The 25,916-nt window shown below is 38.3% G+C and overlaps 1 protein-coding gene across 1 annotated transcript; it reads right to left on the bottom strand.

The window, feature by feature from the left end:
• Positions 1-6,778: 6,778 nt before the first annotated feature.
• Positions 6,779-25,659, bottom strand: TMEM170B (transmembrane protein 170B). The gene is made up of 3 exons (XM_030042133.2): positions 25,078-25,659; positions 13,880-14,050; positions 6,779-8,947 (listed from the first exon to the last, which is right to left on the bottom strand). Exons 1-3 carry the CDS (start codon positions 25,172-25,174, stop codon positions 8,817-8,819), a joined length of 399 nt encoding a protein of 132 aa, XP_029897993.1. The 5' UTR covers positions 25,175-25,659; the 3' UTR covers positions 6,779-8,816.
• Positions 25,660-25,916: the final 257 nt, after the last annotated feature.

Genomic DNA, 25,916 nt, shown 5'->3' with positions numbered 1-25,916 from the left:
CACGCACGGTGAATTAGACTTCCTTAAAAATAAAGCACATGTGACAAAAGCAGGAATAAATAGCATCTATATACCTCAGCAGGTCGACAACAACAACAACAACAAACTAGATAAAAACATTTACATCATGTTGACTAAGTATAATTTTCCCCAAACAGCATTCCATTGTGAGCTGGCTTAACCTGATGAACTAAATCAATCTAGTTTTCATTTCTGCAACCGATTTTTTTTCTAAACTATGCATATCCAGTTGCATAAACAAATCCTTATTATAACCACAAAAGCAGCTGCCTCGGTTTCTGTTGTAGCCATTTACATAGGTTTCATTTGCTCAGGCATTTTTTTTTCCACATGCTAGAGTTCAACTATCAAAAACAGAGGCCATGGGTATTAAAATAACATGTGAAAAAATGGAGAAATGAAAATCTCACCCACAACACACTTCAGTTTTGTGCCAACACAGGTCCCACAGATTTTTTTCCATCTATAGAAAGACACTTGCAGGAACACACCACTACAGTCTAGAAGAAAGTGCATCACTTAATTATTAATTTTAGCTTTATTTTATGTGTAAATTTATACATTTCAATCAGGTTCACAAAATGTAAAACTCTTTATCAGAGTATTTCATACAGAGGTTGACGCATAGCTTTATAATTACTTATAAGAACATGCAATAAGCTATGGAAAGTTTATGAAAATATTTTAACAGAAACTTTTAATCAAATAAATGAGCATGAGAAACTGTGTTTGACTTGTAAATTCTGTATATAAGCTACTACAAAACATTTCCTATCACACCAAAAAAAAGATAAAAAAAATACTTAAAGGCTCTTGAAATCTTACAATTGGACAAGTGTTCCACTGTGCCTCCATTCTAAAGCACGGAAGTGGAAATTGTGCAGAAAAAAGTTTTACTTGAAATAATTGTCCAACTGTTATTGCTGCTTTTCAAAGAACCTGAAAGCATACAATGAAAACTTCTAACTAAACAAACAGCTGAATGGACATATTTAGATCATTCCTGCAATTAAAATGCAAAAGTTAACTGCAAAAGTTAACTACAAAATTGTCTCCAAATGTCGTGGGGTTTTTTTTTTTTTTATATGTACATAGAGAACTGTACACAAATAGGGAAATAAAAAAGTTGCTTAAAAAAATGAAAGATAATAGTATACAGTATTTACAGCTTAAATGTCACCCTTTTTGCTTTTAATTGGAGCTGAACTGTTACATGAACATGCAGTACATCCACAACTCAAAATGAATACCTTTTCTGCAGTATAATATAGTCCTGTACAAAGCATAACAACTGTATGTTAAATCACTCTTCTCCATCACCATTCTTGCTATCTTTAAGCTTCATAATGCCTAGGACACGATCCTTTAGCTTAGGTAACTTCATTAAGTAAAAATATGAACATTTCTTTCTAATACAAATTTGCAGAATGCATTCTATCCACAAGACACTTTATGGAGAGATATTATGCTGCATTGTGTATGATCTATTGTTTAAGTCATGCTTGATGAAATACAGTATTAGAGGGACACAATTTTGTCAGTGGACTAATGGATACTTTTTGCCTTTTTAATTTTCAAAGATTTTCAAATTCCCTTTTCCCTCTGCTTCTTATTTGTTCAGCCAAATCCAAATAATACTGATTGCAATTGTAAAGCTTATAGTACAACTGTTACAGTTACCAATACAGATGTCAAATACATTAGCCTTTTTCTAACTGTAAAATAGGTATCTGTCTTCAGTGGTTTCTGTAATCATTTCTGAAGAATTGTGTGCTATTCTATATATAGCCACAGTCAAAAGTTTAGTTACATAAATACCTGATTATCCTCTAAAACCCAAAAACCTTGAGGAGCTTCAAAACTTCATTATCTGTATAAAAGTTAAGCACTTTTCAAACAAGTAAAAACTCCAGCCAAGTAATTTTAAAAGATTATAGATTTTTAGCTCTGATGGACTCAACAATATATCTTATACTGATGGATAATCCAGAAACGGATTTTACAATGGTGATATTAAATACGTGAATTAAACTTCAAAAGTTAGATCTCAAATGAAAAGGAATGACATTTATATCAATCAAATATTATTTATTTTACTGAAAATATCTTCAGTATTTACTTTGCCTTATAGGTTTTTTCTTTTCAATTCACAGAAGCAGAACAAAAGGACATATTATCTATTCACTTTAACAACTGACAAATCTTACTAGTATTCATGCAGTAACTTCCTTAAGTGTTCAGTAACTACAAGATGAACGATTAGAAGTGAAAAAATGTGTGTTCCTGAATGAAAATACTTCTATAGATCATTACTTTAGGGTATCATTGGGTTCACACCTGCTATACTGGGATATATATACCCTATGCAGTAACGTATCTTTGCGGACTTTGAGTTATCTTTGTGATTATATTTAAACTTAATGCACAAACTGATTTCAAGTACAACTCCAGGCACAAGTGTGGGAAACAGCACGCTGTCAGGAAACAATCTTTCTCACTTACAACGTATCAAATGGTATGTACTCAAGTTAAAGTCTACCTTCTATGACAACTTCATTTTCACCAAAGGATGTGCAGTTAAGTACACAAGTTAATGCAGCCCAGCTGAAAATTTTACTGCTGTAACAGAGTACTTTTCCCACTGACCTTAAAGGCTGTAGTGGTGGTGACCAAGGTGTGACCAAATATTTGAGTTTTAACCCAATACAAATTTTCAGGTGTTAAATTCACCTGTACACAAAGAACACTTATTCCTTCTAAAGCAACAGCTGAGGATTTAAACAGTCTTTTTACCTTGGGCTGCTGCCAATCTAGAGGTTAAAAAAAGGAAATAATTAAAAAGGTATTCTGTCAATATGCTGATGCAGTTGAATGTTAAATTCTGGTAACACTGAAATAAAGTTATGTTCTAGCATTTATATATATATATGTAGCACTCCATTATAATTTATGAACAAAATTCAGAATTTCATTTTATCTCCAATTGCTTGGAAGTAGATTAGGTTGCAGTTGTCATCCTAACAACCAATCTCCACTTTTTAGCTCTTAACTGAAATACACATATAATGAAAAAGTGTATTTCTAGAAACAGAAGAGTAACTGAAAAAATTCTCATGTTCACAATTGTTTTTCTAAGACTTATTAGTCACATACTTTTTGGGGGGGGGGGGTTCTAACTGATTCATCCACACTTTGTTACACCTAGGAATACTACTGTATCTGAAGAAGAAAATTGATTGCTTATGTGGAATTACATACGTTTGATGTTGAATGGCTATATACAAAACCATGCAGCTTAATATGCTCATGATATAATATTCAGATTTAATGCAGGAAAGGCATTATTAGAATACGCTTAGTGCACGAAATACATAAATTAAACCAGAAAGTAACAATTAAATCAGTTCTTACAGTTATTAGAGCTTAGACTCCATTACAGCTTCTGCTCAAATTGCATTATATATGCCTGCCCCCCCAACAGAATTAAAATAGAAATTGTAAGCAAAATAAATATCAATGTGTGATACATTGAAGAGGGAATACTATTTCCTTTAGAGTAATAAAAACAGTGTACTTCAAAAATAGAAAGCTACTTTACACAAAATCAGGACTACTCTCTTTGGTCCATGTTGAATGTTCAAAACTGGTTAAATTATTTGTTTCTTTTAAAAACTGTCAACAGCAAACTTCAAATTATATCGCTACTCACGGTACATACATTAATTTCATAAACCCAGAATTACCCACAAAACGAAAGACAATAATTATTTGGAAGATTTGTTTTCTGCAATATAGCTGGGGTTTTTGAGTCAAAACAAAATTTTTTGATCTGGGGAATAAGCCAGGCCTACCAGAGCAGCGACGAATGTTCCTTAGCTGCCTCCCAAGATGAGAACCAGAAGACCAACCACCTCAAGTGTGTCCATACCAATCCACACAGCCTGGGGAACAAACAGGAGGAACTGAAGCTCCGCGCCCAGTCAGAAAACTATGATATCATAGGAATAACTGAAACACGGTGGGACAACTCACGTGACTAGAAGATCACGATGGATGGCATCCCCATCTACAAAGAAGGGCTTAAAGGAGGATCAAGGAGATTATAGGACCATCCATCTTACTTAGTCCCTGGGAAAGTTATGGAAAAAATCCTCCAGAGGCTATCACAAGTCAAATAAAGCACACGATTGGGAAAAGCCAGCACGGATTCACCGAGGGCAAATCATGCTTGACAAACCTGATTGCCTTCTATGACAAAGTAAGCTGCTCAGTTGATGTGGGGCAAACAGTGGACACTGTCTACCTGGATTTCTCCAAGGCTTTCCATATGTTTTCCCTCCTCCTACAGAAACTGATGCATTACAGTCTATACAAGTGGTCCATGCAGTGGGTAAGGACCTGGCTGACAGGCTGCACCCACAGGGTGGTGGTAAATAGCTCCTTTTCAAACTGGCAACCTGTCACACTTGGGGTCCTCCAGGGGTCAATGCTGGGCCCAACACTGTTTAATGTCTTCATAAGCAATCTGGATGATGGGATCAAGTGTACCCTGATGAAGTTTGCTGATGATACTAAACTCAGTGGGGAAGCAGAAACTTCAGAAGGGAGAGCCACCCTGGAGGAAGACCTGGATAGGCTCGAAGAGTGGGCTAACAAGAACCTTATGAAGTTCAACAAGGACAAGTGTAAGGTATTGCACCTGGGAAAACATAATCCAGGCACACAGCACAGGCTGGGATCTACCTGGCTGGGGAGCAGCTCTGTGGAAAGGGACCTGGGGGTCCTGGTGGGCTAGCAGCTCAATATGAGCAAACAGTGTGCTGCTGCGGCAAAGAAAACCAACAGGATGCTGGGTTGCAGCAACAAGCGCATCGCCAGCAGAGATAAAGAAGTCATTATCCCACTCTACTCAGCTCTTGTCAGGCCACACCTGGCCCCATACTGTGTTCAGTTTTGGTCCCTGCTGTGCAAAAAAAGATGTGGACATGCTGGAAAGGGTCCAGAGAAGGGCCACAAAGATGATCAAAGGACTGGGAAGCCTGCCATATGAGGAAAGGCTGAGAGAGATGGGTTTGTTCAGCCTTGAGAAAAGAAGGGTTAGGGGAGAACTTATCACCATGTTCCAGCATTTAGAGGGTGGCTATAAAGAAGATAAGAGACTCCCTTTTTACAAGGAGTCACACAGAAAAGATATGGGGTAATGGGTACAAGTTACTCCCAGGAAGATTCCAACTGGACACAAGAGGAAAATTTTTCACAATGAGAACAATTAGCCATTGGAATAATCTCCCCAGGGAAGTAGTGGATTCCCCAACATTGGACACTTAAGATTCAGCTGGATAGCATGCTGGGCCATCTTGTCTAGACTGTGCTTTTGCCAAGAAAGGTTGGACCAGATGATCATTGAGGTCCCTTCCAACCTGGTATTCTATTATTTTATGACTGTACTGATAAATTGGAAGTGTGTGGAATGTTTAAATCTTTAACAACAGCAGCTTCTAACAAAGCAATAGAAGCTTCTTCACATTAAATATTATATTCAGTATTCCCCCCCAGATTAAATTGCATTGATGTACTATTATTTGTTCTTTACTTGAAATTAATCATTGACAATGCAGAATGTGCCTAGTGATACAATGCAGAGGCAGGCAGAGCTATTTGAAGATAGCACTAAAAGACCTTGTGTGGACATCTGCACAACACTGTATTGTCCAAAGGGAACCAGAGTACCATCAGTGCCATTCACACACAAGATATCTTTGTAGCCTAATAACAAGAGGAAAAAAAAAAAAAAAAAAAGGTTATCTGAAGTAATTTTTTTTTCTTGGGCAAGTTATTTCAATTGTTAGTGTGTGTAAGGTATAGAACACACCCCAAAACCACCATTCATATATATACACACATACACATGCATACACTGCACTGACTAGAGCACCTTATGTTTAACAATGCTGTTTCTAATGATGTGGAATGAAATTTCAAAGATTCACAGACATAAGGCCACTTACACTTCCTTTCACTGCTGGAGTTATTATACAGTAAGTTCATGTTATGATCAACGAGTACTTCATAGACAAACTATCTGTCCTCATATATTCCTCACAAGAAATAGTTAAAAACAATTTTCTATCAAATACATAACTTTGTCTCTGTTAAGCCACTTAGGCATTACGTTATCTGCCTATTCATCCTTGCCAGGCAATAATGCCATATAAAGCAGAGACAACTAAGCACCTAACAAAGTTTTAAAAAGTGATTATAATGATCTATGCAATGAAAATTATTTGGAGGAAGGTAACTTAACATCTGCAAAGATGCCTCCTTGTCAAAGGAGGAAAGTTACCATGACAACAATTTCATTGACATGACAATTAAAATGAAGAATGAAGTTCATCAATAAAAGTTTCGTATATGCATTTCATAAGTTAGTAGTAGTCTGTTATAGTTTAACTCAGTGAAAGACAGCAAGCCATTGAACAGTGGTAGCATAATAGCCTCGTACCATAAATGAGAATTCAGATACTCAAGGAAATTTGGAAACTGGGAAGAAGTTTCAGTGTGAGGTAAAGTCATGAGAATCTAAATTACTGAATACAGTGCTTCATGAAACAGTTGGGTTTGATCCAGACAAGCATTTCCAGGTTGTCAAACAGAAATGTTTTAATGTCTGTTGAGTAAGACATTATAACAAATAACCAAATTAATAACGAAATAGCAAAAATAGAACAAGAATGAAGATATGGTAAATTTTTTTTAAAATCCTCTCCCCTAAAAATATATGTAACAAGGCACATTAGGAGAAATATCTTCAATTACTTTATTATTCAATTTGATTTAAATACCTGAAACCAGTTTTCTCATAATTTAAGACAATGGGGAGAAGTTTAAATTGCCTTTTACAGATGTAATAATTTCATTGTCTACTAAAGTGCAATGATTGTTATGCCAAAAAGTATTATCAGAAAGTAAAAGCCAAAAGACAAAAAACCCAAACCATGAAAAATAAATAAGTTTTTGAAGACATTCAAAATAATGAGAATATACGTACTCAGTCACATTTTAAAGCAATTCAAAGCCAAAAACATAACACTGAAAAGGTTTATAAACCTGTATTTTACCTTGTTCCCTGCAAAGCCTGTAACTTTGTACATTTTCCAAACAAGACTTAAATACTTTTAAAGAAAACAAGTAATATTAGCATCCTTAGCACTTAAAAAAAAGTTTGTGGAGTAAAATAAAGGCAGACAAGGTTAATTCATTATAATATTTTGAAGCACTAAGCAATATGACTGGATTCTAGGTTATATTTTAACCATATTTTTAGCTGTGCAGTAGGTGCTGGTGGTTTCCACAGTCCTGAAAGTCTTTATGACTTCTTAACTGCAAAACCTTTGAGCAATTTACTCTTCCTGTCAGCATTAAAAGCTGACTGCTGAAACGCATTCAGTTGAGGAAAGATGTAAAAGATTCCTTATTCCTCACACAGAACTTTGTGCCCTTTAAATTTCGCATTTCATAAAGAATTAGTAATTAGACTTAAAATTTCTATTCACTCCAAAACATTCACATTTAAGACATTTCACATGCACAACACTACTGTCCCTTTTAAACTAGACAAGCACAAACGCTACTGAAAGCTAAGTATTTGAAAGTTCCTGGTTTCTTAAATCTTTCCAAAGATACAAAGTGTTTAGAAACAAGGTAGTAAATACATTAGCGCTGCCCCACTTCCAAACTTTTGGAGTATAGTAACTATTTTATTAGAATTAACATTTTTGTTCAGTAGAAAACTAGTATATCATTTTTTTATCCATTTTCCTCATAGGTGTATTCTCTTGAAGTTTGTTATATTTGTGTGTTCTTTAAAGAATACATGTAGGTTTAAGACTCCTATCAGTGCTTAAATAAATATAGGGAGCTTATTTGCAACAAGTAGCCTTTCTGGGGCTTTCAGAAGGGCTGGTAACCATCTGTATGTTTAAGACAAAATAATTTTAAGGAAAGCATCAATTTAAGATTTGTTTGTGCATACCCAACAGATTGTACTCAGTAACCCTCATACAGTCACCCTAAGCTATTGATTTCTGACAATCTAAAACCATAAAGATTTCTGACAATCTAAAACCATGTGTTGAGCTTCAGAAAACTGCCATGAGCCATTCTACGCATAGTGCTAATTACACCAGGGTGGCTAAAGCTGTGGTTCTTAAACCCCATCAAAATTCACCTACACTTTGAAACAGACCTAACAGTTGTTTTGAATGCTGAATAAAAATATTCAGCATTCAAAGAGATTCTGCTCAAAAGTCAGTTATCTTGCTATTTTACCCGAATTCAAGTGGAGTGTATGTTCACAGCGTTCTTCTATAATTACAATTTCAAAGCTTACCGAGCCAACAGTTAAGATTTAAACTCCAAGTTTGGCACATACAGCAATTGTCAGAAGCGTCCCTTTATTTTATTACAACACTGTTAAGAACAATGATCCCATCACCAAGCATTAACCTGACTGGCAGCTATTCAAGGTGCTTTATCTCAACTTCGCACACATGGATTGCACCTTGCCTATGACTGAGGCACATAAGGCGCAGTGCAGAAGTACAACAGTTCAGACACTAGAGGACAGTCTGTTCATTTGACCGAACCTCTAGATTTGTAGTGCACGTTCCACATTGCTTCCTTTCTCTTGCACTAGAATTCAAGTTCGTAAGCTGATGAATCCACTTTCAGGAAGCTTCTCTTCAGATTAAAGATTTCTTTAAACTAGTTGATTTTTTCCCCCTCCTACATAAGTCTCAAAGCGTTGCAAGAATTCTTGAAAACGAGATAATTAATGTCAGTACTGTCTGTCCAACGCCAAAGACAAGAGCTTCTAAGGGAGCCATATTCTTTCCTGCTACTCTGTAAATTCCAGCTACTGCAGCACCTAAGAATCACAAGAAAAACAATGATCAAATCACAGAAAAACAATGATCAAATCACAGAAAAACAATGATCAAATCACAGAAAAACAATGATCAAATCACAGAAAAAGCCAAGGCTGAAATATGACAAATTATTTACTGTGTCTATGCATCAGCTATTTATAGAACATTACCAAACACTGTATTACTTCATGGCATTACAGAATTATTAGCCTTACTTGTATTTTTGTAGTTATGCAAGTCCTTCCTTTCCCAACTGAACCAGATTAACTTTTCCAACATCAGTTTGATTTAAGAAAATTGAATCTTGCTGTTTCCCTGTAGACATCTTAAAGTATTTTTTTACATTTTTGCCTTCTGCTAATTTAAAAAGGTAGCAAAAAAATCCCCTAAAAATTGACCGTGTCTGAAGTGTGGTTTAATAGTGCTTGTATAGGCAGGGAGAAGGCAAGAACAGTAAAACTGCTAGTGTCTACAAAACAACCGTAAGCACACATTTACCAGCTTCATTTAATATTTCAGTTGAATAACCTTGTCATATTCTGTCAGTTCAGTTTTGACTTAAACTACTAAATTATTAACAATTGTTTAGCAAATCAAGCAAAACATGAAAAAGATCAAAGTATTGCATTGTTATCCACAAGTGTGTATGAGAGGAAGTTTCTAATCATTATGATTAGATTTTGAGCTATAACACATTAAAAATTAAGAGACCATTTTTCTTTTACAGTTTTGTGCAAATTCCTGTTTAAAGTATAACATCAAATGGCCAGGATAAACCAGAAAAAAAATACTGCACTGTAAACACAGACAGGTGCTACTAACTCCCTTCTAACTGTCTTTCACATACTGAATTTTTTCTTCAAACAAAATGTGAAAAAAGTCACAGAGCAAACAAACTTATAGCTGTGATGTCTTGGAGAAAATGCCTGAGAAAAAGATAAGTCTTTGTATCAATCAAAATAATAACATGCTAATGATGAATAACATTTTCTGTTCAACCAACTTCTGAGCCTTTTAAGGATACAAAAATGTTCATTCAAAAAAGAAATATAGGCTGTATATGGCTGTGTCCATAGGTAAAAAATTTACTCAACACAGACCTCAAAGGTTCAACTAGAATGAAGCTTTTATTTAACAGTTTTTCTGAACTAGTATTTTCTATAGAGTGCTTGCTTTCCTTGCCTTAAGAACAACCATTAAGTTTATTGTCCTTTATTTCAGAATGAATGAATTTTTCCTGAAGACCAAAACCCAAAATTTAGTGATAGACCTTCACTATGTATGATCTCAGATGCTATCTAATCGTAATAAATGCTTTCAGGGATCACAGAGGCTTTTTCAGGCTCAAAGAAAACTGAAAAGCCACCACAGTGTTTTTTAAGTAATAGGAAAGAGTTAAAAAAAAAAATATTGGAATTTTCTTGGTTTTGCACAGTCACTAAAAGGAATAGTCTGCCAAAGTGATCAAAAACCCATTAGTGACATGGAAATACATTAAGTCCCAACAGATTTTTCTGAAAGTACAATGTGTATCTGAATCATCTGACATCTTAAGAAAAGTAACACCTCATTTTTACAAAAATTTTAGGAAGAGTAGAATTCACTAGTAATTCTGGCCATAACAGCATTTGCAAACACAATTAATCAGACTGTTAGTTGAGTAAATTTTGGTGGTTTTTTAGTTTTTGTGGGTTGTTTTTTTAATTGCTGTTTTTTAAAAAACATATTCTGTAAAGTGTATTTTGTCAGGAATATCTCGCCAGAAGGCTAGCCTTATGGTATTTCACTCAGCTACCTTGCATAAGCTTTTCCATTTGTTCCTTGACTATCTGCTGTCAAAAACTGAGCAAGATCCTTTAGACTGAGCCCAGTACTGACATTAAAATTATTTTGGTGATTGAACTCTCAAAGTGAATTCAAATCAGCCAAATTGGGATACCAGAATTTGATGCTATTAGTTAATCAATAACAGAAATTTTTGGTTGCTTGAGAAAACACTGAGATATTCTGAAAAATATCAATAATAAAAAAATTTGTAGTTTGATAATTACGTATTTGTACTCATCAAATAACAGTGTACAATACAACCTGTAACGTATAACCCAGCACAATTGGTATAGAGCTAAAGTATACTACGATAGGCTGCCAATGAGAGGAATGAGGATATGTCACCAAAAAGGAGTGTGCTGGGGGAGAGGAGGAAGAATAGATCCTTCTGGATGAAATACAGCTAAAAACCTTGCCTCAAACTGCCTGACATTTATCTGTTCTTGGTTGGTTTGGGGTTTTTTTTGGACATTATCCACGGCTATTTAATAATTTTTTAATACCTTTTTTTAATAACTGTTAAGTTCCATGATTTTTCAAAGCCTTGAAACTGAGGGGTTTCCTCCTTTTCTGCATGCTGGTAAAAAGATTACAGAAGGCCAGAAAGTTTGAAAGATCTAACTAAGCAAAATTAAGCTTGCATTATTTAATATTCTATACTGCATTCATTCATCTACACAAATGATGCAGAGGACTGGAAATACAAAATGGAAATGGAAGTCAGTTTGCTAGTTCAATTACTTAAGCCCTGGTCCAGGCATATCCAAACAACAAAATACTTCAACTTGCATCCCAGTTTGCAGCACAATTGCTATTAAAAATCCTCTTTAATATTTTATCACCATAATTTGTCTTCAGAAGCTCCCCACAGAGTTTCTTTCAGTATGAAACAGCCCAGTGCATCCAGAAACAAAAATACCTGGAAGTAAAAGTATTTGGCTAACCACTTTGCAATGCTCTGTGCAAAACCTTTGGGAGCAGTGTAACAAGTCTACAGTCTAAGGCCGGAGAAATTCTCGGGTGAATTTGCACATGAACAGTGCCACTTACTTATTAAATGTTTTGACCTGCAAAACTGGATGCCAAAAATACAACTGTGTTGCTCCTCTTTTTATGCTTAGATAAAAGACACAGAGTACTTTCATTTGAGAAACACTGAACCTGAAACTTCCCCACCACAGAATACTATAAAAGACTCTGCTTGGATATTCCAGCATCACATTTCCTATCTTCAGTTCTTCAGAAATGCTCGTGCACAATTGACCTTGTAACAGGGCCACTGCCACTTTAATCATAGGACAAAAATCAGCACAACATGTAATGTAAGGCACTCAAACTGGTTCCACCTCACTTTAGGGAAAAAAAAAAGGGGGAGTTATACTGAATTATACTGGGTTAAATAATAGAAATTCTAGGCTGAGATATATATAGTAATTAAAACAACTTTTTGAGGAAAGTCTTAACGAAAATTTTCATGAAATTTGCATTTTTATTTAATCTTGAAAACCAACAGGCAAGAAATACTTTCAGCAGCAATAAGAAAATCTGTCACAAATCAACCATGAATGTGTCCAAAGCTGAAGTGATACCACTATTCTGATAATTTGGCTAGTACACAGAAAAATGGGAATGAAAGGCAGAAAGGCCTTTCAAGTTAGACCATCTTAACAACACTGAAGATCTTTGGGCAGAAACTACTACTAAGGTTAACATAGGCCCCATTCAATCCATTGATTTTAATGTTGAGAACTGCTGATTGGCATTATTTCAGACAACAAAGCACAAGCTTCTTTCCTGTATAATTCCTGAATAATATTCACTATTGCCCCACACCCCCTGCCAAACAGAAAATTCACCATGCTCTTATTTGCTTGGGAAAGCTACTGTAGTCTATTTAAAAGTTAGATAAACATAGCTGGATATGATAAAGCCAAAGACTGAATAAAGTGTCCTACTGGTCTTATGGCATATATTTCAGTATTGACACAGATAACAATTTCTTAGGAAAGATGGAAAAACAGTATCTGATACCACTAACTCTAGATGAAAACAGCTAAGCAGCATTTCCTCAAAATGTTCTTGGCAACATCACTTGTACCATGTATGGACAGGTATGTAGTAAAGTGCAGAAGTGTTATAAAATACTCCTGCTTTCTGCCATGTTTTCATGACAAGTATAGGTTTCAACTATAGCTCTGCAAACCTTTCAGCATGCTGCTTTAACAGAGAAATGGTTAGCATCTTATCTGTGGATACAATGTCAAGGAATAAAAAAGTGTCTAAAAATGTACCTTGAGTGGTAGGCATTAGACTAATACCATAAGAAACTCCGTAACAGATGCCCTCGCCAAAGAGCACTTTGCCTAGAACAACAGCACAGCTTAATTTTTATATTTTTTTTTGGGGGGGGGGGGGGGGGGGGGGGGCGGGCAGTGGTGGTAGAAGTCTAATGGCCTTCCTCCCTACCCCAAATAAAGTAGAAAGTAACCTTATGGCCAAGCCAAGACTGGAAAGTTCATTGAAATCCATGAGCCAAGTATAACTTCTCTGAACAAATGAATTTTCTTAGCTGTAAACCACTACCTACATTGCACCTTTATTTCTTTTAAAAGAGCAACATCCTATCCAGTTGCAATTTAAAAACCTGCAGCAGGCCCAGGGAAACGAGCAGGAATTCAGCCTTGCAACCAATGGAATCAGGACCTCATTTCCAAAAACATCCTCGTGGCTTTAAGGGTACTAAGAGGTGATCTTGATCAGAAGACTTTAATAAAAAAATCCGCAACAAGTATGGTAGGACAGGACAGCTCTTCCTGATCGCCAAAAGATACTACCTGCTGAGTATACACCTTTTGAATAGCTTGGTACCCAACATTTCCAAAAAGAGAGAGTACAATGATTTCTGCACTCTTCAGACAATTTATAGTAGTTTTATCTTTACATAATAGGAGAGCAACTCAGCTGTCATTATCATTAGGATAGCTATACAACTACGGGAAAATCCTTAACAAACAATTAACAAATCACTAAGAAAAAGGTTTTTCCTTTTTAGAAGTTAAATGTAAAATAAGAAAGAAAAAAAACAAAACAAAAGACAGACTTACTGGTTATCATTGCTCCAGTTATAGAACCCAGAAATCCAATGCTGACCACAATGACAGAGATCAGCCTCCCCTGCCTATGCCTCTGCAGCATCACAAACATTAATACTCCCACAGCACCATGGACAAAGAGAGAGGAGAAGAGAGCCCAGAGGAAAACCCAGTACCACATTTCTGAAAGAAAGCAGTCAAATAAAGGGTTAATATTTCTGAGACAAGAACAAGTAAGAGACTTCAAAACATTGCATACAATCAACAGTAAGAGAAAAGCAATACTGATTTCCATCTTAAAAGGAATCAATGTGACAACATCAGCATGTGCTCAAGACACTCTCCCCCTTTTAGCAGTGTATCATAAAGGAATAACTCTTATGATCAAAAAAATTATAAAAAGCATTCTGGCACAATTCTTAATTCACATGTATTATTACAAGAAGTCCGTCATTCTTTTAATGGCTTCTTTAAACAACGTTAATTGCAGTATCTTACTAGGTATTGTAACTACTCCTTCAGAATGAAATATTCACTGAAACAAACACTGAAACAGGAAAAAGTCAAGAATTGTTTTGGGTTTTTTTGGTGTTTTTTTTGTTTTTGTTTGTTTTGTTTTGTTTGTTTTTGTTTTTTTTAAAGAAGAGACAGCATCAGGTAACATCAAATAGGAAAACTGAGATTAAAGACTTCAGTTTATCTACCCAGGAGCTGTAACAGAATGTTCCATCGAATTAGCTTCAAAGGCACAAATAAAAACACTACAATTTTAACAAGAAATTTTAACACATCTAACCCCTTCCTTCTAATTGCTTAGCACAAAACTTCATAGAGACATGTAGACACTATTATTTAAATTACTAAGCAAGGACAAGAGATCATGAGAATGTGTGGAGTACAAACATTTCTCTAAAGAATGGAAGACGTGATCATTACCTTCAAAGAAGAGAGCAGAAACCATCAATGAAGCTACATAAGAATTAAAGAACCTTTCTCACTTGGTGGTAATTTTCTAAAAACATTTACTATAACTCAAAAGGGTAGGGAAATGCAAAAGAGAATTTTATTTTTTTTTACATCAACTACAGTTGGTATATATCATCACAGAATTCAGCAAATTGGGGCACATTTTCCCAATTGACATAATCTCATGAAACTGTCATCAGTTCAGAGTTTTTGCTGCACTTCCCCCTCAAAAGAACAACACAGCTTCCTTACAACAGCAGGATACTTATTGTTTGTGGTGAGCCTGTATTATTGTAGCTTGACACACGTCAGTCATTTGAGCAGAAATATGACCCAATTAGCTAACTTAAAAAATACTTAGCAGCTCAAAACACCTTGTGAAAAGATTCTGAGAAAGAATGGTTGCTACACAATAACCAGTGTCCATTGAGTTCAATGTCAATATAGTATGTATATCCATAGCACAAATACAGAGTTTAAGCTTTTTCATTTAGCAGTACTTTGAGAGTAGACTCAACCCTTCCCCTTTCACACAGGCATAAAAGGCGAAACTATGTCACAGGACTTACAACTCCTCTAAATTACGGTCACCAAAAGGCTCTCTTAAGAGAGCAGCAAGGAAGGTGGGTGGTTAATCTACATTCAATTAATACTTCAGCTGTAGCTCAAGGTGTAACTTTTCTGAGTGCTTGGATATATGCACACATATATTGAGGATGGCTCCAAGCAGCTCTCCTCAGATCCTCCATCCCTTTACACCTTGCCCCAAGCTGGGCCTCAAAAATCTTTGCAAAAGGATAATGACCACTGTACTTTTCCACTAAACTTCTCGTTCTCAGAAGCTACTGTGACGGAACAGTGGCAAGAGTGCCAAGTAGTCACTCTACAAATACCTGACAACCCCCCCCACTAACATTAAGAAAGATTGACTGATTGCTGATCTAATCTCCCATGGCCATGGATAATTTGGGTGGGGAACCTCTCCTGCAGTCCTAACAGGCTTTGTCTGTTACTAGCACAGGTTGGGTGTTCCCACTGTTTTTTTTCTAGTGGAAGCAAATAAACAAGGAGTTTAGCCAAAGGATCTATCAATATAGAACCCAGCAGCCCTGCTAGACCTACAGTTTGACCATAGGGAAATAAGCCTTACGAGATGGGGAAAAAAAAAGTTTACTTTCCTGCAACTGTAAATCACATACAACTTCGGGCAGGAAAACCCTGTCAGGAAGGAACACTTTCGTTCTTCTACATCAGAAGACCTACCAGGGAAGACCCTTTCATTGAAAGTGGTCACAAAACCAGATTCCTAGCAGCTCAAAACACTATTCTATCAAAATTATAACAACCAAGCTCCTGTCCCATGGGGGATCATTTCCTTGAGCACCAAGTAGACTGTTAGCAGATACTTAATAAATTTTAGAGGTATGGACTGTGCAGACTATAGTTCAGCAATAGACTGACCAGGTCCTCAAGTCTAAACTGTTTTGGCAACACTGGCAGTGAAAAAACACAATGAATAACCATGAAAAACAAAGTTAGACAAAAGAACTCTAATATGGGAATTAAGAATGTATCTAGTAGGCAAGAGCAAGCATTTCCTTGCTTGCAGATGTTAATCTCTGAAGACCTTCAATCCTAGAAGATAGTATGTGCTTATCTTAGATCTGCCATTTTAGTTCTCCACAGTAACATGGTTGAGCCCATCTCCCATATTATTCAGAGAAGCATGAAACTAAACTGCTAGCAGGTGAAAGTGACACTGAACGCACTATTTCAAAAGATAACTCGTTCTTACACAGAAGAAGATGTTTTGCCTTGTTTGCCAGTAAATACTGTAATGGAGATGCTACTTATTTTCTGGACACAGCACCCTTTCCTGCAATTAAGTTTGTCACACAATTTTCATACCACTCAGATTATAGTGATATGCAAAATATTCAGTAAAAGAGAGGCCTGGATCATCAGGACATAGTGCTGAGAATGTTCTTGACCCAAACTTTCCTTTCTCTTGACTAAGATGTATGCAAGAGATGAAACATCAACTACCAAGAGAAAGCAAGGGCTTCTTGCAATTTTACTAGAGTAAAGATCACCTGATACCCCAGTGACGGACTCTGAGAATACATATTTCAAATCTGCAGTTGAAGGAAACCCTTGGTTCTTATGTAAGGTTACATGACAGCTACAGGCTTCCAAGACTGCCAAACACTCCATAACTACACCAATGGTGTATTGATTAGTATTATCCCATCAGTTCTTCCACAGTCTAAAAACAAACTTCTGGAAGGTGTGCTGTTGTGGATACTGAATTCAGACAGGTATCAACTGATTTCATAAAACTGCATCAGAATGAGACAAACTTGTCCCCATTTAACATGAAGCCCAAGAACAGAAGACTCAGTTATTTCAGGTAAGAGGGGACCTGTGATTATGGCAGCCTATTCAGTAGCCAGTTATTCTGAAGAGACTGGTCAATTCGTAGATATGCTATGGGCAAGAGAAGCAAAGCTCTCAATATTGTCTCTCTGCAAATGTAGAGGGACAGTCCCAGGACACTGAAAGTCATTCTCTCCTAAAATGCCATTGCAGCTGAAAAGCTTGAAACCGGACCAGGAAAGCCTGTTGGAATCTGACTCTGTTAGGCACCATCATTCCCTGTAACTTCCACAGAGTTTGCTAGGTACTGCATCACCTTTTAGTAAATCAGTATTTGTGGTCACTGTCAACCCTCACCAGGTAGAAAAGGCAATTGATTTCCAGTGTTAGGAAAGACTTATTAGGATGACTGTATTTTTAGAACAAATGGAAAGATTATGGGAAGGCTAACTACTCCCCTGTAACTAAGAAACCAAAAATATTTACAAACCCTTACGCAACAAAATAGTTGCATAGTGAGCAACTATCTTGGGTTTTATTTACATTCCAAATGAGGCTCAAGGAAAATTAGCATCACCTCTCACTTTATATTTAGGACAGGAGACATGAGACTAGAACAAGCCCCAAATGTTGGATAAAGGAATATAAACTTGAGTTCTTTGGTACACACTTTTTTCTCCTACTCCTTAAAAGCAACACACATATTGAGTGCATTCAAAAGGAAATTAGAGAACATCCAGAAATATTCCTTGTTCCACACAAATGCAGCTGTAGCATTTAAAGAAAACAGTTATAAACCATCACTTCACAGAGGCTTAGGTTTCCAAGTCAATAGCATTGTAAAGTCAGTGATGGAAGAAATACAGGTAGTGTTACACATGCCTGCAATAACCCAGTACATTCTTATTATAAATTATCCATAATAGCTTATAATTTTGCCAAACTGACTGTACATGTTAAAACTTGTAGGTGTTCACTTCAGAAGAGTTGGAGGGGAACAGGGTGGAGGGAGGGAACACCTTCATGTCCAGCTGAAGATAAGAGGGAAGAAGGACCAAAACTTTGTTCATTTGGGAAGGAGACAGAAGGGGGAAGTGACAGGTGTGAAAAGAAGGGTTAAGGACATTGGCCTGTGATACACCTATTTGCAGAAGGCAGGCAGCAGGGTGAGGGACAGAGCAAGCAGTGGAGTTAACTGTCTTTATCCTGTAAGTAGGCAAAATACTTGTAGATCATCTTCTACTTGGAGTTGCTTTTTATTTGGGCAACTCCATCAAGTACATATGCCCTAGATTATCCACTCTCCACCAACTTAAATACCTAAATTTGTTAAATAAAAGTAGCTGAAAAGCTTTTCTTTACCAAGTTACCATGAGCAGAGAGACTAGAAGGTTGGTTTTTTTTGTCCTTCCTCTCCCCTCACACACATTCTTGCTAAAGATTCTCACCTCCTGCAACAAGAACTGAACTTTTAAAAGGTAAGGAAGAGAAAAAGTCTCCCTAAACAGGGAACAAAGTACAACTCTGCCACTTTTTCTTGTGGTTGGAACTATTCTAGTATCTCCCCTCAGTACCAAGATACCTCTGATTTCCTAGAGATTCATTATTGGGCTTTTCTTTTTTTTTTTTTTTTTTTTCTTTTGAATGGTTGTGATTAGCAATGAATATACAATAATTTATATTGTTGTATCCTGATACAAAACAAAGAAGAAGGAATAATCACACTGCTCAAATATTCTGGGATGATAGCTTACCTAGTCGTTATGAGACTGTAGCATTTCAAAATCTGATATTAAAGTAATTGAGAACTTGATCACACAAAGCTTTTTAATCTTTGATTTAGATCATACCTTTCTCTTGCAAAGTTGGCTTTTCTAGCAAGGCACTTAGTGGAACACAGCAAGATATCTTCCAGAAAACTTACACAACATACAAAATCAGAGCCATTTATAATCATAATCTATGAACCTTTTATCACAGTCATCTTTGTCATGTTAAAGTAGCTGTTAAAAAACCTGAAAGATCTGTAAATCAGAGAATTGTATCAATTGACTATTTCACATAAGTGTTTCCTGTTCTTTAGCTACAGACTACACATTTAGTAAGAGACTACATATTTATTAGCAATTCTTCCAAATCCAAGGATTTTCTTTATCTGCCTGAATAGGTATCATCCACTGTTAAACCACCACCTCACTTCATTAAAATGTCAGCTCAGTCCTAGAAGCTGAAACAGGACAAATCACTTTTGAGCACTTTCCCTAGGAAAGGCAGGAAGTCATCCTTTCTTACCCTCATTTATTTATTCTTTTTATGCCTGGTAGTTCAACACACTTATTTACTTCTGCCCATTAATTGGGCCAGTGATGAAGACACCTGAGTAAACTGTTTAACATAGATGAACAAGATAAGGAGGACAGCCAATCTTCTAAGCAAACTAAAGGAGGCTTCAAGCTCCATAAACCTAGAGGACAATGTAATTATTCTTATCCTGACAGGTTGAGGGCAGGGAACTTTATGCACAGGTATTTGAGAGGAACAGTTCAAGGTTCTGTAAAATTCAGCATCATCTAACTCCAGAATCATGATGAGAGATGACTCTGAGAAGAAAGTGTGCTAGAGTAAGACTGAAGGAAGCAAAGGATGGGTTGGGGACAACACTGTGAGGTACCACTAGAAAACAGAGAAAGAGAATGTGGACCTCTGAACACAAATGGTCAAGGCTTTGCTTGTTCAAAAATAACTGAGTAGTTGAAAGATTTGCAATACCTATAAGGAAGAAGAAGTGAGGCTGAAGTGTCTTAAGAACATACTGGTATGGCTATTTATGTCCTATATACTGACTGATACTTCAAGAGGTATAAACTTACCTACATGATTATTGTTCCTGCCTTGATTAAAAAAAAGCACATGGTCTTTGTGTAGCTACACTAATTAGCTTGCTCTTTTGATGATATGAGCTGCACATACGGAATACTTTGCTGGTATAGTAATAATGACTTAGCTTTATCTGGCAGGGAGCTCCAAATACTAGCCTAGCCTCAGTTTATTTAGTCATGCCCTCACAGAGCTATCCTAAAGAGACATGGAATAAAATTTAAAAAAAACCCTCCCAACTTCCTTTGCTTGACCCTAAGAAAGTTTCAGAGCTTACTTTCAGTGTATCCAAATTACTTTAAGTAGCCAAAACACAACTTATTTGTATCAAAACTCCACAGCTGCCAAAGAAATACAGGGAACTAGGAAAGAACCAGTACCTACTAGCTTACAAGCTGAGTGACAACCAATCTATTGCATAGATTCCATAGCTTTTCTAATAAGGACAAATGAAATCCATTTTTCAGGTTTATTTAAAATTCTTAGCACTTAACCACTACCTTAAATCTTGTTTTTAGTTTATGTTCCTTTTCACTACTTTGACCTGGGTGGGGATTTTTTCTACCACAAAAGTTGCAAGGCTCAATTAACTTGTAATTCATGCCCTATCACTCCAGTTTTAGAGTAATTCTTTGTTAATTTAGGTATTTATATATACCATACATACGTTACGCTTAGGTACTATATATACACATTGTACATATATGAGTGTCAGCATACACAACCTTAAGGATTAGAAAAAGTTTTTAAGGCATGCTACAGTTTAGAACAACATTCATATCACTTCCATCTTATCAAAACTTGAAGTTGCACTCCATCAACAGCTTCATCTTGGGCAAATAAAAAATGCAAAGTCAACACATAAAGTATATAAATGATAACATTTTCAAATATTGTCTATGTATGAACGTGCTGTCCTACTGCCACTCAGCTTCAGTAAACATGGAGTACCTCCTTAGTCCTTCATCTTCAGCATTTTTCTTTTTCTCTAGTCCTTAGGTTGTTTTGACAGATGAATAATGATCGCCCTATAACATTTCATAAGTCAAGACTGATTATTCCAAAATAAAGTAGCTCCCATGAGATTCTGATCTAGGTACCCAGCCTACCACTTTTAGCTACAGAGTTGTCATGCAATAAGTATCTGTGCTGTGAAAATAGATACAAAGATACAAATTTAAGTCAACAAGGTAGCACCTGTTGAAATTTGAATTAAGAAACTGTATAATGTTATATTCCTGTAGACTTATAAACTCAAAGCACTCAGATGAAGCAATGATACCATATTATACCCACAAATGTAACTCAGCTCTTTACATGTCACAGTATTTTCTTCATCACTGGGACCTTTCCTTAATTATCATATTAACTGGTACTTTCAAAGTTAACAGGACTACACAGTCAAATTGTTGTTTGGAGATGCTAATGTTTTTGCTGCATTAAGTGGAAGAGGAGTACTTGCTGAAGAGCATTTAAATCATAAATTACAGACTAGTCCTCTCAGCTTACAGGACTGGGGACAAATAAGTACAGGATGGAGCTTCGGAAAAAAAAAAAAAATATAACAGACAAGGAACATCTTCTATGCAACACCCATAATGTCTTATAAATGTTCACTTTCAACAAATTCAGGAGTTATTACTGTCCAGCACTTTAAAATTATAGACTTTTATTTCAAAGTCTATAAAAACTGTTGGTGGAGTCTTGAGCTCATTACCTTAGGACACTGGGGTGTGGGAAGGAAGATGATGAGTTTCACTTTAGAAGTCATACAGTAAAACACAAGCTTTTTTGTTTGTTTGTTTTCCATACAACATTCTCCCCCCATCTCCTCAGAGGCTAATATAAAACCCGCTCAGACCCCAGGCTTACACCTTTGGAACATGCAATAACTTGACGTAAACAAAACATCTACATTGGTTACAGGAAGAGTAGAAACATTGCTGTTCTTTATTGTGGAAGTAGCCTTTAAACAAATAATTTATTTTCATGGGCACTCAAACAGGGATGGTTTTTTCAGTTCAGATTCAGCTATTGTCTTGTTCTAGTAAACCCAGATCTACCACTAACTCTAGAACACAACCAGTTCACATAAAGGGGGGCTGTTCTTGGGATTTACTGGAGGAGGTAAAATGGGGTGAGGTAAAAGCCACCTCTCCCATGGTTACTAGAGCCTTACCTTCACCTCCAAAGTGGAGGCAGGAAGATATGCAGCAACGTATATCGTGTTGGTGGGCCTAGGTTCAGGTACAAAGAACAGCACTTGCAGCTTTGGCTATCGCAGGGTGTGATGTGCATGTGGCAGGAATGAAATGCTCTGTGGTCTCCTGGGTATTTTGGGCCACATATGAAAAAAAGGATTTCTTTTTTTATGTTGAACTTGAATCAGATATATGGTATAAAAATAATGGTTCAGCTTCCCATTAAGGGGCGAAAAACCACCCAATTTAAACCACTAAAGTTTGAAGCATTCCTGGTTTAGGCTGGAGCTTATATCAGGTCCCTGTTGAAAATTTTGGGAAATTAATATATTTTTAAGAAGGATGCTGATCAAATTTTATAACCTTGTGCAAACACAATCAACATTGTTTATCTAAAGAAGATAAATATTTACTTCTGCAACTTAAAAGCCAAGTCCAGACCACAACTTTAAGTCCAAAAGTAAACACAAAGCAGTCTTAAAGAACATTCATGGAACACCGTATATTTATGAATTTCTTTTCTCAGTACTCTGTTTCTCCTCATACTTTACAGAGGTGCCAAAGGGAATTAATTTAGTCATTCACATACCTATTTTCTTCGCAGGGAAAAACCAGAATTTCTTGTTTTGAACAAAGTTTACTTTGGTAAATATTTTAGGAAGGGTTTATGTAAGTTTAATAACAGCTATTTGTTAATATAAATTATTATATTAAAAAATTTCTTAAGATATAATCAGTAACAGTGTATCTTATATAGAAGATTTTAAATCCAGTGAAAGTTATTAACTGTTGACTGTCCGTAAGAACATTCAGCACAACAGGTTATGGCTATAAGGACAACCTGCATTTAAGCACCAATTCAGAAACCATAGTGCAACTACAACTGACACTGACATATTCTCCAGCAATACTACAACGGATAGCTAATTATTTTTCATATTCTTTAAATTAAAAAGAAAAACCATTCCACATTAAAAACACCTTGTGCAACCCCTCGTTATATTGCAAAAGCACCAAGAAACAATTTTGCTTACTTAACACTCGGAACTGAATTTCATAGAAAAGCCTATGTTGCATAATGCTCTAATAAGAAAAGCTTTATAGAGGATGCCTGGCACAAAGACAAGTTAAGCCCATTGTGAACTTTTTACTTTAAGAGTACAAGATGTATTTTTATAAGAAGTATGCAAAAATAACTACTCAGAAAATGAGTTTTATTAGTGTGTCACCACACTACTACCTGGAAAATTTAATCATCAGACACACATCTGAAAAAGTTCATAGATCAAATAAAAAAACCCAACTTGTATAACCTTTTTGTTACATTAAAAAGTATCCTGGAAGTTAAAAGAACAAGAAAGATAATAAAGCCTAAGATGACCGCTTTCTGTTTGCTACAGCTGCAACTTCAGCTACACCTCTATTTTCATTATACTCCTTCCACCTTGAATAGATGTTAAAAAATAATCAAAACTATCAATCATTACTATGGGGGGGGGGAAGATGGCATAATACTCCTTCATAAATATTAGAATATTTTCATAAATATTTGAAACAAATCCCCTTTATTCAACATTTTCCACTAATCTGTCACCACCTAATATACCCCTATACCAAGTAGAAAGCATTTACTCAGTAACATCTCTGCTATTGGCACCAAATCCCTGCTTATTCAGAGCTGGAAGCTTATGCTTTTCCTTACACCTGGACAGGACAGGAAGTCAGAAGATACACCTCTCCACTGTATGCCTTGGGTCTCACGGTAATCCACACTCATTTTTCAGCATGAGATGGAGCAGAAGAAAAAGCCATTTCTTGCCAAAGCTAGCTAAAGCTCCCCTCTCCAAACACAGGATGAAGACCTGGCTCTACTTTGGTTCACAGAATTTTTTCAGAACAGCTCAGTCTTTAAGGATCCCCGATGCTTTGTCAGGAAACATCTGCCACCTCATTAACTCCCACAGCTCTCATTGTCCAGGGGTATACTCAGGGGGGTGGTGGGGAAGTCCCAGATTCTCACATTCATTTCTCTGGGTTTTTTTGTTTGGTTTTTGTATGCCAATGAGCATATATCCACAAAAAAAACCCCAACACTCTCCCAAACATACTCCAGCCTTCCATACGTATTTATACATTCACGCACGCTTTCTACAACCCTTTACTCACACACAGGTACCCGTCAATTTGCTCAAATACCCTGTACCGTTAGCCTTTTACTACACACATACAAATAAAAGTGAGCGAACACATTGACATCTTCAGCTCCTTTACTCCTGCAGGCATACTGGATAGATACCGGGCACGCAGACCAGTCCTCCCAACACGTAACACACAGATCCCCCTCGTTCCCCCGGACATACCAGCCCCACACCCAAGCCCCCCAAGCACACACGCACGCATCATATCCATGCTCCCAGAACGAGCGGGTATGCACACCCACAGGCACACACGCGTGCACACAGACCCGGGAACACAAACACCAGCCCTCCCTACGGGTGACACGCAGGGAGACCACCCCCAGCCCCGCACACCGGTCCCACACCCACGCCCTCCATTGTGTACCGGGGAGGGGGGGGGCTCGCTCTCCAGTCACGGAGCGGCTTTTCCCCCGGCTCCCACACCGACGGCACTACTGGCCCACCTCCCCCCCCAGCAGCGCACACCCATACCCGCGCAACTCTCCCCACGCCAGCCCCCTCGGCCGGCAGCTCGCCCCGCCGCCCCCACGCGTGCGCCAGAGGCAGCCCACCCTCCTCCCTGCCTGCCCACGCCCCGCCGCCGCCCCGTTACCGGTGAGGTTGCGGAGGACGGTGCCGTGCGCCCACAGACTCAGCACTTGCTGCACCGACAGGTTGATCATGGAGTTGTCTCCCGCTTCCACCTTCATCGCGGCGGAGGAGGGGAGGGGGGGGGGGTCCGGCGGCCTCCGCCGCTCCTCAGCCGGGGGGGACGGGCGGCAGCGACGGCCTGACCAGCGGGAGGCCGGACGCCTCTCGCCGCCGGACCGCGGGGCGGGAGGGCTGCGGCGGCGAGGAGCGAGAGGGCGGGGAGGCGGCGAAGGGGCCTCCGCGCCGCGGGGGAGACATCGAGGACGGAAGGGGGAGATGGCGGCGAGGCTGGGGGAAGCGGGGGGGGGGGGGGGCAGCCGAGCGATGTGGCCGGCCGCCGGCGCTTCCCCGCGGCTCAGGGGCAGGGCAGGGCTGCCCCGAGGTGCGAGCCGACGGCGGGGACGGACGAGGAGGCCCGCCCGGACCCCATCGCCGCCGCCTTCTCCGTCAGGAACGGTGGTCGTCGCCGCCGCCGCCTCGCCACCGGCATCGTCACCCCGGCCACTGGCATCACCTGGGGAGGGGGCGGGGCGGCCGCCAGGCTCCTCCCTCCCTCCCTCACGCGGGCAGCGCCATGCAGCAGCGGCGGCCCCGCCCGCGGGAGAAGCCGCGTGCCGCCCGCTGCTGCCGGCGCGAGACGCCGGCCGCCGCCGTAGGGGAAGGGAGTGGGATGGGGGGGGGGGACGCGGCCCACGCGCAGGCGCGGTGCGAGGAGCTGGAGGGCGCGAGCGCCGCGACTCCCCGGAGCGTGGGGAAGGGGTAGGGTCCCAGTGACCGTTAAGTAGCGCACGAGCTGCGCAC

This window comes from Aquila chrysaetos, chromosome 18, assembly GCF_900496995.4.
Source record: "Aquila chrysaetos chrysaetos chromosome 18, bAquChr1.4, whole genome shotgun sequence".
NCBI classification, from domain to species: domain Eukaryota; kingdom Metazoa; phylum Chordata; class Aves; order Accipitriformes; family Accipitridae; genus Aquila; species Aquila chrysaetos.
This window is presented reverse-complemented; position numbering and strand designations above follow the sequence as displayed.

Coding starts and splice junctions, on each gene's coding strand:
- TMEM170B (XM_030042133.2), bottom strand. CDS start 25,174: ATGAAGGTGGAAGCGGGAGACAACTCCATGATCAACCTGTCGGTGCAG. Junction 14,051..25,077: donor CGTCCTCCGCAACCTCACCG/GTAACGGGGCGG, acceptor GCTTTCTTTCAG/AAATGTGGTACTGGGTTTTC. Junction 8,948..13,879: donor AACTGGAGCAATGATAACCA/GTAAGTCTGTCT, acceptor TGTGATTCTTAG/GTGCTGCAGTAGCTGGAATT.